This window comes from Rattus norvegicus, chromosome 16 (assembly GCF_036323735.1).
Source record: "Rattus norvegicus strain BN/NHsdMcwi chromosome 16, GRCr8, whole genome shotgun sequence".
NCBI lineage: Eukaryota > Metazoa > Chordata > Mammalia > Rodentia > Muridae > Rattus > Rattus norvegicus.
Window position 1 is genome coordinate 77,051,754 of NC_086034.1, and position 15,622 is coordinate 77,067,375.

General features: G+C 41.4%; 1 protein-coding gene across 1 annotated transcript; it reads right to left on the bottom strand.

Annotated features, from left to right (window-relative positions):
• Nucleotides 1-260: 260 nt before the first annotated feature.
• Nucleotides 261-1,293, bottom strand: Defa24 (defensin alpha 24). Its single transcript, NM_001013053.2, has 2 exons — nt 1,097-1,293; nt 261-481 (listed from the first exon to the last, which is right to left on the bottom strand). The coding sequence occupies exons 1-2, from the start codon at nt 1,266-1,268 to the stop codon at nt 372-374; spliced, it is 282 nt and encodes a 93-aa protein (NP_001013071.2). The 5' UTR covers nt 1,269-1,293; the 3' UTR covers nt 261-371.
• Between the last annotated feature and the right edge of the window lie 14,329 nt (nt 1,294-15,622).

Genomic DNA, 15,622 nt, shown 5'->3' on the forward strand with positions numbered 1-15,622 from the left:
AGTGAGTCAAGTCTACAGGAAGACAGAGTCAAGTTAGAAGAGGCATATGGCAGGATTGTGAGAATTCTGAGCTTTCTTTGCATTTTGTGTCTGAACCCAGAGTCATCCTTAAATTGCTAGTATTTGGAGCCAGTATTTTGCAAGTAAAAACTAAATTATTCATCAACTGCAAAGGTTTCCTTGAAGGTTCTGATACTTTATATCCAGAGTCTTGACTGAGCCTTGTAGCAAACATCGAAAGAATGCAAACACACAGGAAGTTTAGTGCAAGCGATTTATTGAAGATAAAGAAGCTCAAGCAGAGTAGTCATCAACATCAGCATCGGTGGCCTCAGAACTCATAGTAGCTTTGCTCTCTCTGATCTCTGTGCTCAGCGGCAACAGAGTATGAGGCTTCCGTATCTCTTGTTGCAGATCCCCATAATGCCTTCTCCCCAATTGCAGGATTTTGCTCGACAGAAGCATTTCAGATCTCTTAAGACTGGAGACACAAAATGAATCAGGGATTAAATTTCTAGGTTGGCACACAAAATAGTATGTGATCGTATGAGGATGTGTAATACAGCATGAATGTGCAGTGTGGGCCACATTACAGCCATCAGCATGGTCATCTCAACAAATAATGTACTTCAGGAGGCCATGCACTTGGGAGCCATTCTGGTGTTTCTTTTATTTCTGCATTTCTTTTGTCACCATACAGAAAGTTGGGTGTACTCTTAAATTGATTAAAAGATTCTCTAAAGAAAGAAAAATTTCTCCTAATACCTAAGACTACTCCTTCTGTTCTCTAAGCATCTACTCAGTAAATTGGATTACCCTGTATTCTGGTGACCTTCTCGTGTGTGTGTGTGTGTGTGTGTGTGTGTGTGTGTGTGTGTGTGTGTGTGTGTGTGTGTGTGTTTACAGTAAAAGCCTTATGAGGAAAAAAATTCAATTTGAGTTACTTCACTCTCACAGTTACACTATGAATAAGAAATAAAAGGGAGTAAAATAGTTGCCAAGGAAGCTGCATTAGTCTCCATAGGATTCTGGAGGTCATCATCAATCCTCCCTCAGGAGACTCCAAGCCTCAATTATCCTGGGCATCAGCACTCACCTGCATCTTGAAAAGCAGGGTCTCCTTGGCCTTCAATGGAGACAGAAACAACCTGGTCCTCTTTCCCTGGCTGCTCATCAGTTTTAGTCCCTTCATCTGTTTTTGGGGTAGGTTCAGCTTGGACCTGTAGGGCCAGCAGGACAAGGGCAGAAAGGAGGACAAGTGTCTTCATGGCTGGAAGTCACTTGGAGTACTGGTTAGCAGGAGTCCAGTGTGTGGAGAGAGAGGAGCCAGCCTGCATTTATAGGGCAAAGAACATGCCCCACACTTAGAGACGGCGCTCACTGATGCCAACTGCTCCCAGCTGTTGTCCTCAGGATCCCTTTGATGTTCCTCTGTCCTCAAGGCTTCCATCCTGATGTTGCCCTGTGTGTTCAATAACACCCCTCCCCTCACACACACACACACACACACACACACTGATAATGATGAAGAGGCCTTGCTATCTTCCCCTGTTTCCCATCTGCTTGAGTATTTACCTCTCAGTGGTCAGGAAAGAAATTAGCTGAGCACTGCCTAATTTAATAATCTCATGGAACAAAGGTTTTTTTGTGCTTTGAACTGGGGGCCTGCTCTTCTCAGAAAGTGTAGACCCTGGAACAGATATGAATTCAGGTGGACCAGTATTATCAATCACCCTCATGAAGGAAGACCTATGAATCTTCTCCTTTGGGTCTAAGAATGTAAAATTGCCTTATCATGTATCCAGTGAATTGAGGTTTTCAGAGTGAAGCTAGAGTGGGTTGCTCTGAAAAAGCCATTGTGACAGAATACATCACACTTGGGAACCATCCAGTGCTGTGCTGTGGCTCTTGTATGAGATCATGTACTTTTTATTTTTAGGTGACATGAATTAAGGAACAGTTATTCTTCGTATTTGCTATCTCTGAGTCTATTTAAAAAATTGAAGTCCTCTTCAATGGGTAGAATTTAGTGATTTTTGCACTTTTCTAACAAGTAGGAAAACACCAGTGTGCATCATTATATGGAGCTTGAAAGCAACAGTAATTTTGCAATAAACATGCAGAGTGTACTTGTGACAGTTGGTTATGCTGCTTCCATGAAGCCAATATGACAAATATCCTTGATACCTCAAGCATCTTTACTAGATGTCACTCACTATCAATTCCTTTATTCAATGTCTTACGCTTTCTGTGAACCTTAAAGCCTAACCAACGCTTGTCCTGCCATTGTGAGAATAGTCCCACAGTTCACTTGACTGACTCTGAGTCTATCTACAGGGTGATACATGTTGCTCATTCTGTCTACCAAGAATGAAGAAAAGTCAAAATAACTGCTCACCTTGAGACCTGGAAGTTACGTGGCATTTACCCATGGTACTGTGAGGCTTTGGAATGCTAGTGTCTGACTCTTAATGAAACTATCTTAAACAAAACCCCTGGTCCACAATCTTCTCTTATTTGTGTCCCTAATTTAGATGGACACAATCACAAATGCATCTCTCATATGATAAGGCCATATATTCTTCTGAAGCAATCTCATTCAGAGAACGAGAAGGAAGAGCATGAGTCCATGTAATGAGAAAGAGAAAAAAATCAAAGAGAAAGGCTACTCAAGAGATAAAATATCAAAACAACAACAACAACAACAACAACAACAACAACAGCAACAGCAACAACAACAGCAACAAATTGTGCACAAAGAAAGCCAGTTAATAACTGAAATGAAACAAGCAAGAGCCAAGAGGGCTTACTGGGGGAGATGCTGCCACCATTCCTGGCAACCTGAGTTCGTCCCAGGAACCATATAGTGGCAGCAGCAAGCAGACCTCTGACCTCCTCATGAGTTCTGTGGCACATGAGTCTCCCTCTACATGTAAGTAATTAAATATAAAACAGATTTTAAGAAAATGATACCCTTCATAAGACCGACTTCCCCAGGTCTATTTACAAAAAGCATGCTTTTGTCCATAAAAAGTCTCCTAGTTTAATCTAATCCCAGAGAGTCTCAAACAGTTCATTTCACTTGGCCTAGGACAAACATTGAGGAATGGCCAGGTCATATAATAACTGAGAATTGCTGTGGGTTGAGATGCTCAGAAGACGTCTCTATTGAAACTATATCTTCTTCATCAACATGGTGTTGTCAACATGCTCCACCACATGGGCCAGAGGCCATCACTCATCACTACAGAGAAACTCTAAAGAAATTTCAGTGAACAATCTATGATAGCATGAAAAAATACCCTATAGATGCCCAAGATTTTTCAAACTATTTTAGTGACAGAAACATCAAATGGACAACACATGCTTCTGTCTAATTCCAGCCAACTCTGAGACAGGCCCATGTTACTGCTTTTGACTGTGATTCTGGACCCTCTGTGGAGAGCATGGAAACACAGAGAAAAGGTGTGTACATTAGGACTGGAATTAGAAGTCCTATTCTGACTTCATAATTAGAATTACACTAGACTTCATTAGTTCCTAAACACATATGTTTAAAACAAGGAGGTCTGTCTCCATGATCTTAGGATATTCCTCAGCCCAATATGAAGCTCATCCCACTTCCCATCAACCACCCTTATATCTTAGTCTTCTGGTCAGAAATACCCACACATTACTCTGTTGGACATTTACTATTTTCTTCTTTCCATCACCTTTAATATCTGGAAGGTGTTATATCAGTTCTCAGCTCACCCAAGTCTCATTTATCCTTATATTGAATGTCTCTTACCCTAGTTTGGAAAAACTCTTATTTTGTGTGATGTCTCTTTAACAAGGAGATTATTAATGCTATAAAGCTCTTAAGGTATTTGAAACCAGAAGATACATTCCCCATTGGTTTAACATATATAAGCATTTGCTATTGGAGAAAACATTTGAATGCTATTGATCTTGACAACTTCTTTGTAAAGTAAGAATACTAAATTTTCATGTATTGTAAAGCTGAGGCAGCTTTGTGTGGCAACTTCATAGAAACCATGACATTTTGAAACACATGATAAGCCAGGTAGCATTCTCCACATAGATAACATGTACAGCACATTATACATACTAACTGCTAAGGTCTTTTTTCTCCTCCTGTCTGAGGTTTTCACAATAACCCAATAAAGTAGCCGCTTTTATTGACCAATGTGTTGTGGGTTTGTAATGGAACTTGCAAGAGGTTAATTGCCTTACTCAGAGACACTAAAGGTTAGGCAACAGGGCTGTGGCCAAATCTCCTGTTTTTACCACTACCCCACATTCCAACCTAACTTCTGCGTTTCTAATGATACCTCCTATCATTTATTGGGATTAGTTGTTTTCCTTGTTTAGAACCTGATAGGAGATCAAGGTTGAAAGGCATCTGTTGACAGATGGTTTTTCTACAACTTCTCTTTGGTCTCTTCCTCTGCTAATTCCCTCCTCTGAGAGTTGATGTGAGACCACCCGTATTCTCTAGAAATATCTGAAGAAAAGGGTTCCTTTTTTTTCTTTTCTTTTTTTTTGGAGCTGGGGACCGAACCCAGGCCTTTTTTTTTTTTTACCAGTTATAAATAACCACTCACGTGTATGATTGCTGCCAAAGAAGTAGAGTTGATTATTAAGGGTAACTGAGTTCTGTTGAGTTTTTGCATGCTGACCTGTGACCTAAAACAAGTGCAGACGTGATCACGCCACCTGTCTTAGAGTCCACGACACAGTGCAGGAGGTCATAAGAAGAAAGGACCATAGAAAGAATCAACAGAACCAAAAGTTGGTTCTTTGAGAAAATCAACAAGATAGATAAACCCTTAGCCAGACTAACGAGAGGACACAGAGAGTGTGTCCAAATTAACAAAATCAGAAATGAAAAGGGAGACATAACTACAGATTCAGAGGAAATTCAAAAAATCATCAGATCTTACTATAAAAGTCTATATTCAACGAAACTTGAAAATCTGCAGGAAATGGACAATTTCCTAGACAGATATCAGGTACTGAAGTTAAATCAGGAACAGATAAACCAGTTAAAAAACCCCATAACTCCTAAGGAAATAGAAGCAGTCATTAAAGGTCTCCCAACCAAAAAGAACCCAGGTCCAGACGGGTTTAGTGCAGAATTCTATCAGACCCTCATAGAAGACCTCATACCAATATTATCCAAGCTATTCCACAAAATTGAAACACATGGAGCACTGCCAAATTCTTCCTATGAAGCCACAATTACTCTTATACCTAAACCACACAAAGACCCAAAAAAAGAAAGAGAACTTCAGACCAATTTCCCTTATGAATATCGACTCAAAAATACTCAATAAAATTCTGGCAAACCGAATCGAAGAGCACATCAAAACAATCATCCACCATGATCAAGTAGGCTTCATCCCAGGCATGCAGGGATGGTTTAATACATGGAAAAGCATCAACGTGATCCATTATATAAACAAACTGAAAGAACAAAACCACATGATCATTTCATTAGATGCTGAGAAAGCATTTGACAAAATTCAACACCCCTTCATGATAAAAGTCCTGGAAAGAATCGGAATTCAAGGCCCATACCTAAACATAGTAAAAGCCAAATATGGACCGGCGGATCCCGGACCGCAGCAGCTCTCTGCTCCCAAACCCCGTGGGAGAGAGACCTCACCGCCTGATCAAGTGGGCACTCCTGAGGCTGCAGAGCGGAGGAGACCACCAACACTGCCCACCCCTGCCCACATCCCTGGCCCAAGAGGCAACTGTATAAGGCCTCTGGGTTCCCATAGGGGAGGGCCCGGGAGCGGCAGGACCCCTGCGTCTGAGACACTGCCGGAACCTGAAGGAAACAGACCGGATAAACAGTTCTCTGCAACCAAATCCCGTGGGAGGGAGAGCTGAACCTTCAGACAGGTGGACACGCCTGGGAAACCAGAAGAGACTGCACTCTGTGCACATCCAGGCGCCAGAGGAAAACACCAAACGTCATCTGAAACCCTGGTGCACGGAGGCTCCCGGAAGGAGCGGCACAGATTTTCCCGGTTGCTGCCACAGCGGAGAGGACTTAGGCAGTACCCCACGAGCAAACTTGAGCCTTGGAACCACAGGTAGGACCAACTTTTCCCCTGCAAGAAACCTGCCTGGTGAACTCAAGACACAGGCCCACAGGAACAGCTGAAGACCTGTAGAGAGGAAAAACTACACGCCCGAAAGCAGAACACTCTGTCCCCATAACTGGCTGAAAGAAAACAGGAAAACAGGTCTACAGCACTCCTGACACACAGGTTATAGGACAGTCTAGCCACTGTCAGAAATAGCAGAACAAAGTAACACTAGAGATAATCTGATGGCGAGAGGCAAGCGCAGGAACCCAAGCAACAGAAACCAAGACTACATGGCATCATCGGAGCCCAATTCTCCCACCAAAGCAAACACGGAATATCCAAACACACCAGAAAAGCAAGACCTAGTTTCAAAATCATATTTGATCATGATGCTGGAGGACTTCAAGAAAGACATAAAGAACTCCCTTAGAGAACAAGTAGAAGCCTACAGAGAGGAATCGCAAAAATCCCTGAAAGAATTCCAGGAAAACACAATCAAACAGTTGAAGGAATTAAAAATGGAAATAGAAGCAATCAAGAAAGAACACATGGAAACAACCCTGGACATAGAAAATCAAAAGAAAAGACAAGGAGCTGTAGATACAAGCTTCACCAACAGAATTCAAGAGATGGAAGAGAGAATCTCGGGAGCAGAAGATTCCATAGAAATCATTGACTCAACTGTCAAAGATAATGTAAAGTGGAAAAAGCTACTGGTCCAAAACATACAGGAAATCCAGGACTCAATGAGAAGATCAAACCTAAGGATAATAGGTATAGAAGAGAGTGAAGACTCCCAGCTCAAAGGACCAGTAAATATCTTCAACAAAATCATAGAAGAAAACTTCCCTAACCTAAAAAAAGAGATACCCATAGGCATACAAGAAGCCTACAGAACTCCAAATAGATTGGACCAGAAAAGAAACACCTCCCGTCACATAATTGTCAAAACACCAAACGCACAAAATAAAGAAAGAATATTAAAAGCAGTAAGGGAAAAAGGTCAAGTAACATATAAAGGCAGACCTATCAGAATCACACCAGACTTCTCGCCAGAAACTATGAAGGCCAGAAGATCCTGGACAGATGTCATACAGACCCTAAGAGAACACAAATGTCAGCCCAGGTTACTGTATCCTGCAAAACTCTCAATTAACATAGATGGAGAAACCAAGATATTCCATGACAAAACCAAATTTACACAATATCTTTCTACAAGTCCAGCACTACAAAGGATAATAAAGGGTAAAGCCCAACATAAGGAGGCAAGCTATACCCTAGAAGCAAGAAACTAATCATCTTGGCAACAAAACAAAGAGAATGAAAGCACACAAACATAACCTCACTTCCAAATATGAATATAACGGGAAGCAATAATCACTATTCCTTAATATCTCTCAATATCAATGGCCTCAACTCCCCAATAAAAAGACATAGATTAACAAACTGGATACGCAACGAGGACCCTGCATTCTGCTGCCTACAGGAAACACACCTCAGAGACAAAGACAGACATTACCTCAGAGTGAAAGGCTGGAAAACAATTTTCCAAGCAAATGGTCAGAAGAAGCAAGCTGGAGTAGCCATTCTAATATCAAATAAAATCAATTTCCAACTAAAAGTCATCAAAAAAGATAAGGAAGGACACTTCATATTCATCAAAGGAAAAATCCACCAAGATGAACTCTCAATCCTAAATATCTATGCCCCAAATACAAGGGCACCTACATATGTAAAAGAAACCTTACTAAAGCTCAAAACACACATTGCACCTCACACAATAATAGTGGGAGATTTCAACACCCCACTCTCATCAATGGACAGATCATGGAAACAGAAATTAAACAGAGATGTAGACAGACTAAGAGAAGTCATGAGCCAAATGGACTTAACGGATATTTATAGAACATTCTATCCTAAAGCAAAAGGATATACCTTCTTCTCAGCTCCTCATGGTACTTTCTCCAAAATTGACCATATAATTGGTCAAAAAACGGGCCTCAACAGGTACAGAAAGATAGAAATAATCCCATGCGTGCTATCGGACCACCACGGCCTAAAACTGGTCTTCAATAACAATAAGGGAAGAATGCCCACATATACGTGGAAATTGAACAATGCTCTACTCAATGATAACCTGGTCAAGGAAGAAATAAAGAAAGAAATTAAAAACTTTTTAGAATTTAATGAAAATGAAGGTACAACATACCCAAACTTATGGGACACAATGAAAGCTGTGCTAAGAGGAAAACTCATAGCGCTGAGTGCCTGCAGAAAGAAACAGGAAAGAGCATATGTCAGCAGCTTGACAGCACACCTAAAAGCTCTAGAACAAAAAGAAGCAAATACACCCAGGAGGAGTAGAAGGCAGGAAATAATCAAACTCAGAGCTGAAATCAACCAAGTAGAAACAAAAAGGACCATAGAAAGAATCAACAGAACCAAAAGTTGGTTCTTTGAGAAAATCAACAAGATAGATAAATCCTTAGCCAGACTAACGAGAGGACACAGAGAGTGCGTCCAAATTAACAAAATCAGAAATGAAAAGGGAGACATAACTACAGATTCAGAGGAAATTCAAAAAATCATCAGATCTTACTATAAAAGCCTATATTCAACAAAACTTGAAAATCTTCATGAAATGGACAATTTCCTAGACAGATACCAGGTATCGAAGTTAAATCAGGAACAGATAAACCAGTTAAACAACCCCATAACTCCTAAGGAAATAGAAGCAGTCATTAAAGGTCTCCCAACCAAAAAGAGCCCAGGTCCAGACGGGTTTAGTGCAGAATTCTATCAAACCTTCATAGAAGACCTTATACCAATATTATCCAAACTATTCCACAAAATTGAAACAGATGGAGCCCTACCGAATTCCTTCTATGAAGCCACAATTACTCTTATACCTAAACCACACAAAGACCCAACAAAGAAAGAGAACTTCAGACCAATTTCCCTTATGAATATCGACGCAAAAATACTCAATAAAATTCTGGCAAACCGAATTCAAGAGCACATCAAAACAATCATCCACCATGATCAAGTAGGCTTCATCCCAGGCATGCAGGGATGGTTTAATATAAGGAAAACCATCAACGTGATCCATCATATAAACAAACTGAAAGAACAGAACCACATGATCATTTCATTAGATGCTGAGAAAGCATTTGACAAAATTCAACACCCCTTCATGATAAAAGTCCTGGAAAGAATAGGTATTCAAGGCCCATACCTAAACATAGTAAAAGCCATATACAGCAAACCAGTTGCTAACATTAAACTAAATGGAGAAAAACTTGAAGCAATCCCACTAAAATCAGGGACTAGACAAGGCTGCCCACTCTCTCCCTACTTATTCAATATAGTTCTTGAAGTTCTAGCCAGAGCAATCAGACAACAAAAGGAGATCAAGGGGATACAGATCGGAAAAGAAGAGGTCAAAATACCACTATTTGAAGACGACATGATAGTATATTTAAGTGATCCCAAAAGTTCCACCAGAGAACTACTAAAGCTGATAAAGAACTTCAGCAAAGTGGCTGGGTATAAAATTAACTCAAATAAATCAGTTGCCTTCCTCTATACAAAAGAGAAACAAGCCGAGAAAGAAATTAGGGAAACGACACCCTTCATAATAGACCCAAATAATATAAAGTACCTCGGTGTGACTTTAACCAAGCAAGTAAAAGATCTGTACAATAAGAACTTCAAGACACTGAGGAAAGAAATTGAAGAAGACCTCAGAAGATGGAAAGATCTCCCATGCTCATGGATTGGCAGGATTAATATAGTAAAAATGGCCATTTTACCAAAAGCAATCTACAGATTCAATGCAATCCCCATCAAAATACCAATCCAATTCTTCAAAGAGTTAGACAGAACAATTTGCAAATTCATCTGGAATAACAAAAAACCCAGGATAGCTAAAGCTATCCTCAACAATAAGAGGACTTCAGGGGGAATCACTATCCCTGAACTCAAGCAGTATTACAGAGCAATAGTGATAAAAACTGCATGGTATTGGTACAGAGACAGACAGATAGACCAATGGAATAGAATTGAAGACCCAGAAATGAACCCACACACCTATGGTCACTTGATTTTTGACAAAGGAGCCAAAACCATCCAATGTAAAAAAGATAGCATTTTCAGCAAATGGTGCTGGTTCAACTGGAGGGCAACATGTAGAAGAATGCAGATCGATCCATGCTTATCACCCTGTACAAAGCTTAAGTCCAAGTGGATCAAGGACCTCCACATCAAACCAGACACACTCAAACTAATAGAAGAAAAACTAGGGAAGCATCTGGAACACATGGGCACTGGAAATAATTTCCTGAACAAAACACCAATGGCTTATGCTCTAAGATCAAGAATCGACAAATGGGATCTCATAAAACTGCAAAGCTTCTGTAAGGCAAAGGACACTGTGGTTAGGACAAAACGACAACCAACAGATTGGGAAAAGATCTTTACCAATCCTATAACAGATAGAGGCCTTATATCCAAAATATACAAAGAACTCAAGAAGTTAGACCGCAGGGAAACAAATAACCCTATTAAAAAATGGGGTTCAGAGCTGAACAAAGAATTCACAGCTGAGGAATGCCGAATGGCTGAGAAACACCTAAAGAAATGTTCAACATCTTTAGTCATAAGGGAAATGCAAATCAAAACAACCCTGAGATTTCACCTCACACCAGTGAGAATGGCTAAGATCAAAAACTCAGGTGACAGCAGATGCTGACGAGGATGTGGAGAAAGAGGAACACTCCTCCATTGTTGGTGGGACTGCAGACTGGTAAAACCATTCTGGAAATCAGTCTGGAGGTTCCTCAGAAAATTGGACATTGAACTGCCTGAGGATCCAGCTATACCTCTCTTGGGCATATACCCAAAAGATGCCTCAACATATAAAAGAGACACGTGCTCCACTATGTTCATCGCAGCCTTATTTATAATAGCCAGAAACTGGAAAGAACCCAGATGCCCTTCAACAGAGGAATGGATACAGAAAATGTGGTACATCTACACAATGGAATATTACTCAGCTATCAAAAACAACGAGTTTATGAAATTCGTAGGCAAATGGTTGGAACTGGAAAATATCATCCTGAGTGAGCTAACCCACTCACAGAAAGACATACATGGTATGCACTCATTGATAAGTGGCTATTAGCCCAAATGCTTGAATTACCCTAGATCCCTAGAACAAAGGAAACTCAAGACGGATGATCAAAATGTGAATGCTTCACTCCTTCTTTAAATGAGGAAAAAGAATACCCTTGGCAGGGAAGGGAGAGGCAAAGATTAAAACAGAGACTGAAGGAACACCCATTCAGAGCCTGCCCCACAGGTGGCCCATACATATACAGCCACCCAATTAGACAAGATGGATGAAGCAAAGAAGTGCAGACCGACAGGAGCCGGATGTAGATCGCTCCTGAGAGACACAGCCAGAATACAGCAAATACAGAGGCGAATGCCAGCAGCAAACCACTGAACTGAGAATAGGTCCCCCGTTGAAGGAATCAGAGAAAGAACAGGAAGAGCTTGAAGGTGCTCGAGACCCCAAAAGTACAACAATGTCAAGCAACCAGAGCTTCCAGGGACTAAGCCACTACCTAAAGACTATACATGGACTGACCCTGGACTCTGTCCCCATAGGTAGCAATGAATATCCTAGTAAGAGCACCAGTGGAAGGGGAAGCCCTGGGTCCTGCTAAGACTGAACCCCCAGTGAACTAGACTATGCGGGGAGGGTGGCAATGGGGGGAGGTTTGGGAGGGGAACACCCACAAGGAAGGGGAGGGGGGAGGGTGATGTCTGTCTGGAAACCGGGAAAGGGAATAACACTTGAAATGTATATAAGAAATACTCAAGATAATAAAAAAAAAAAAAGAAATAGGACCAGAATTCCATCTTGACAGAAAAAAAAAAAAAAGCCATATACGGCAAACCAGTTGCTAACATTAAACTAAATGGAGAGAAACTTGAAGCAATCCCACTAAAATCAGGAACTAGACAAAGCTTCCTACTCTCTCCCTACTTATTCAATATAGTTCTTGAAGTTCTAGCCAGAGCAATTAGACAACAAAAGGAGGTCAAGGGGATACAGATAGGAAAAGAAGAAGAAGTCAAAATATCACTATTTGCAGATGATATGATAGTATATTTAAGTGATCCCAAAAGTTCCACCAAAGAACTACTAAAGCTGATAAACTACTTCAGCAAAGTGGCTGGGTATAAAATTAACTCAAATAAATCAGTAGCCTTCCTCTACACAAAAGAGAAACAAGGCGAGAAAGAAATTAGGGAAACGACACCCTTCATAATAGACCCAAATAATATAAAGTACCTCAGTGTGACTTTAACCAAGCAAGTAAAAGATTTGTACAATAAGAACTTCAAGACTCTGAAAAAAGAAATTGAAGAAGACCTCAGAAGATGGAAAGATCTCCCATGCTCATGGATTGGCAGGATTAATATAGTAAAAATGGCCATTTTACCAAAAGCAATCTACAGATTCAATGCAATCCCCGTCAAAATACCAATCCAATTCTTCAAAGAGTTAGACAGAACAATTTGCAAATTCATCTGGAATAAAAAAAAACCCAGGATAGCTAAAACTGTCCTCAACAATAAAAGGACTTCAGGGGGAATCACTATCCCTGAACTCAAGCAGTATTACTGAGCAATAGTGATGAAAAACTGCATGGTATTGGTACAGAGACAGACAGATAGACCAACGGAACAGAATTGAAGACCCAGAAATGAACCCACACACCTATGGGCACTTGATTTTTGACAAAGGAGCCAAAACCATCAAATGGAAAAAAGATAGCATTTTCAGCAAATGGTGCTGGTTCAACTGGAGGTCAACATGTAGAAGAATGCAGATCAATCCATGCTTATCACCCTGTACAAAGCTTAAGTCCAAGTGGATCAAGGACCTCCACATCAAACCAGATAACACTCAAACTAATAGAAGAAAAACTAGGGAAGCATCTGGAACACATGGGCACTGGAAAAAATTTCCTGAACAAAACACCAATGGCTTATGCTCTAAGATCAAGAATCGACAAATGGGATCTCATAAAACTGCAAAGCTTCTGTAAGGCAAAGGACACTGTGGTTAGGACAAAACGGCAAGGAACAGACTTGGAAAAGATCTTTACCAATCCTACAACAGACAGAGGCCTTATATCCAAAATATACAAAGAACTCAAGAAGTTAGACTGCAGGGAGACAAATAACCCTATTAAAAATTGGGTTCAGAGCTAAACAAAGAATTCACAGCTGAGGAATGCCGAATGGCCAAGAAACACCTAAAGAAATGTTCAACATCTTTAGTCATAAGGGAAATGCAAATCAAAACAACCCTGAGATTTCACCTCACACCAGTGAGAATGGCTAAGAACAAAAACTCAGGTGACAGCAGATGCTGGCGAGGATGCGGGAAAGATTAACACTCCTCCATTGTTGGTGGGATTGCAGACTGGTACAACCATTCTGGAAATCAGTCTGGAGGTTCCTCAGAAAATTGGACATTGAACTGCCTGAGGATCCAGCTATACCTCTCTTGGGCATATACCCAAAAGATACCCCAACATATAAAAAAGATACGTGCTCCACTACGTTCATAGCAGCCTTATTTATAATAGCCAGAAGCTGGAAAGAACCCAGATGCCTTTCAACAGAGGAATGGATACAGAAAATGTGGTACATCTACACAATGGAATATTACTCAGCTATCAAAAACAATGACTTTATGAAATTCGTAGGCAAATGGTTGGAACTGGAAAATATCATCCTGAGTGAGATAACCCAATCATAGAAAAACACACATGGTATGCACTCATTGATAAGTGGGTATTAGCCCAAATGCTTGAATTACCCTAGATGCCTAGAACAAATGAAACTCAAGACGGATGATCAAAATGTGAATGCTTCACTCCTTCTTTAAAAGGGGAACAAGAATACCCTTGGCAGGGAATAGAGAGGCAAAGATTAAAACAGACACAGAAGGAACACCCATTCAGAGCCTGCCCCACATGTGGCCCATACATATACAGCCACCCAATTAGACAAGATGGACGAAGCAAAGAAGTGCAGGCAGACAGGAGCCGGATGTAGATCACTCCTGAGAGACACAGCCAGAATACAGCAAATACAGAGGCGAATGCCAGCAGCAAACCACTGAACTGAGAATAGGACCCCCGTTGAAGGAATCAGAGAAAGAACTGGAAGAGCTTGAAGGGGCTCGAGACCCCATATGTACAACAATGCCAAGCAACCAGGGCTTCCAGGGACTAAGCCACTACCTAAAGACTATACATGGACTGACCCTGGACTCTGACCTCATAGGTAGCAATGAATATCCTAGTAAGAGCACCAGTGGAAGGGGAAGCCCTGGGTTCTGCTAAGACTGAACCCCCAGTGAACTAGATTGTTGGGGGAAGAGCGGCAATGGGGGGAGGATGGGGAGGGGAACACCCATAAAGAAGGGGAGGGGGAGGGATTAGGGGGATGTTTGCCCGGAAACCAGGAAAGGGAATAACACTCGAAATGTATATAAGAAATACTCAAGTTAATAAAAAGAAAGAAAGAAAGAAAGAAAGAAAGAAAGAAAGAAAGGAAGGAAGAAACAAATTCTCAAGTTGTGACCCATCTTACCCAGCACCTCCTGTGGACCATCAGAATTCTAATCCCTGTGAGGAAGGAAGAGGGCTAGCTTTCTCATGTACACAAATGGATCCTGTGCAAGGTTTGTGGTTTCAGAGGCCACTGGAGGTTAACTTCCATACTTTGGAGGCTATGTTTTTATATATGATGATGCCTGTACAAGATTTAGTACAAGGAGATCACAACACCCAGAGGAAGCACAACTCCCAGTTGCTCCACCACACAAGATCACAGGTGAGCAGGCCACAACAACTAAGTGCACCAACACCTGAAATAAGTGGGTCTCCCAGGATCCAGGATTGTAAGAACCCCGGCCAACTAGCGGCACAAGTTCTTTCTGGTCTGAACCTGCTCCCAGAGTGCAACTGTGCTGCTTGCTTTGCATCCATTCTTACACCACTGAAGAGGGAGGCAGATTCCCAGATGCTCTGAAATGCCTAGGATCACTGGATCACTAGATCACAGGACCACAGAGGCAGTTCTACTCCCAGGAGATTGGACCCACCCAGGAACACTGGAGGTCTGACACACTCAAGATCACAGTTGAGGCCACAACATCTTTTTCAACACCCAGTGTAATGGGGACTTTCACAGAAACCAGGGCAACACAAAACCTCACACAGGCAGAGGCAAGGTTTCCTTCCAACTTGTACCTGTGCCCAGAGCAAACCTAGGGCTCTGGCTCTTCACCTACACCTGTAACACCCTGAGAGAGCTTGCCTCTCAAGAGCTCTGAAACACCCAGGATCCCAGAGTCACAGGACCACAAAGACAGCTGGACTCTGAGGAGTTCCAACACAACCAGAATCACAGGAGGGACAGGCTCCAGT

What these genes read in the sequence shown, in the direction of transcription:
- Defa24 (NM_001013053.2), bottom strand. Translation starts at nt 1,268, where the DNA reads ATGAAGACACTTGTCCTCCTTTCTGCCCTTGTCCTGCTGGCCCTACAG. An exon ending in CCCTGCTTTTCAAGATGCAG is followed by an intron (nt 482 to 1,096) that starts GTGAGTGCTGAT and finishes TTGTGTCTCCAG; the next exon opens with TCTTAAGAGATCTGAAATGC.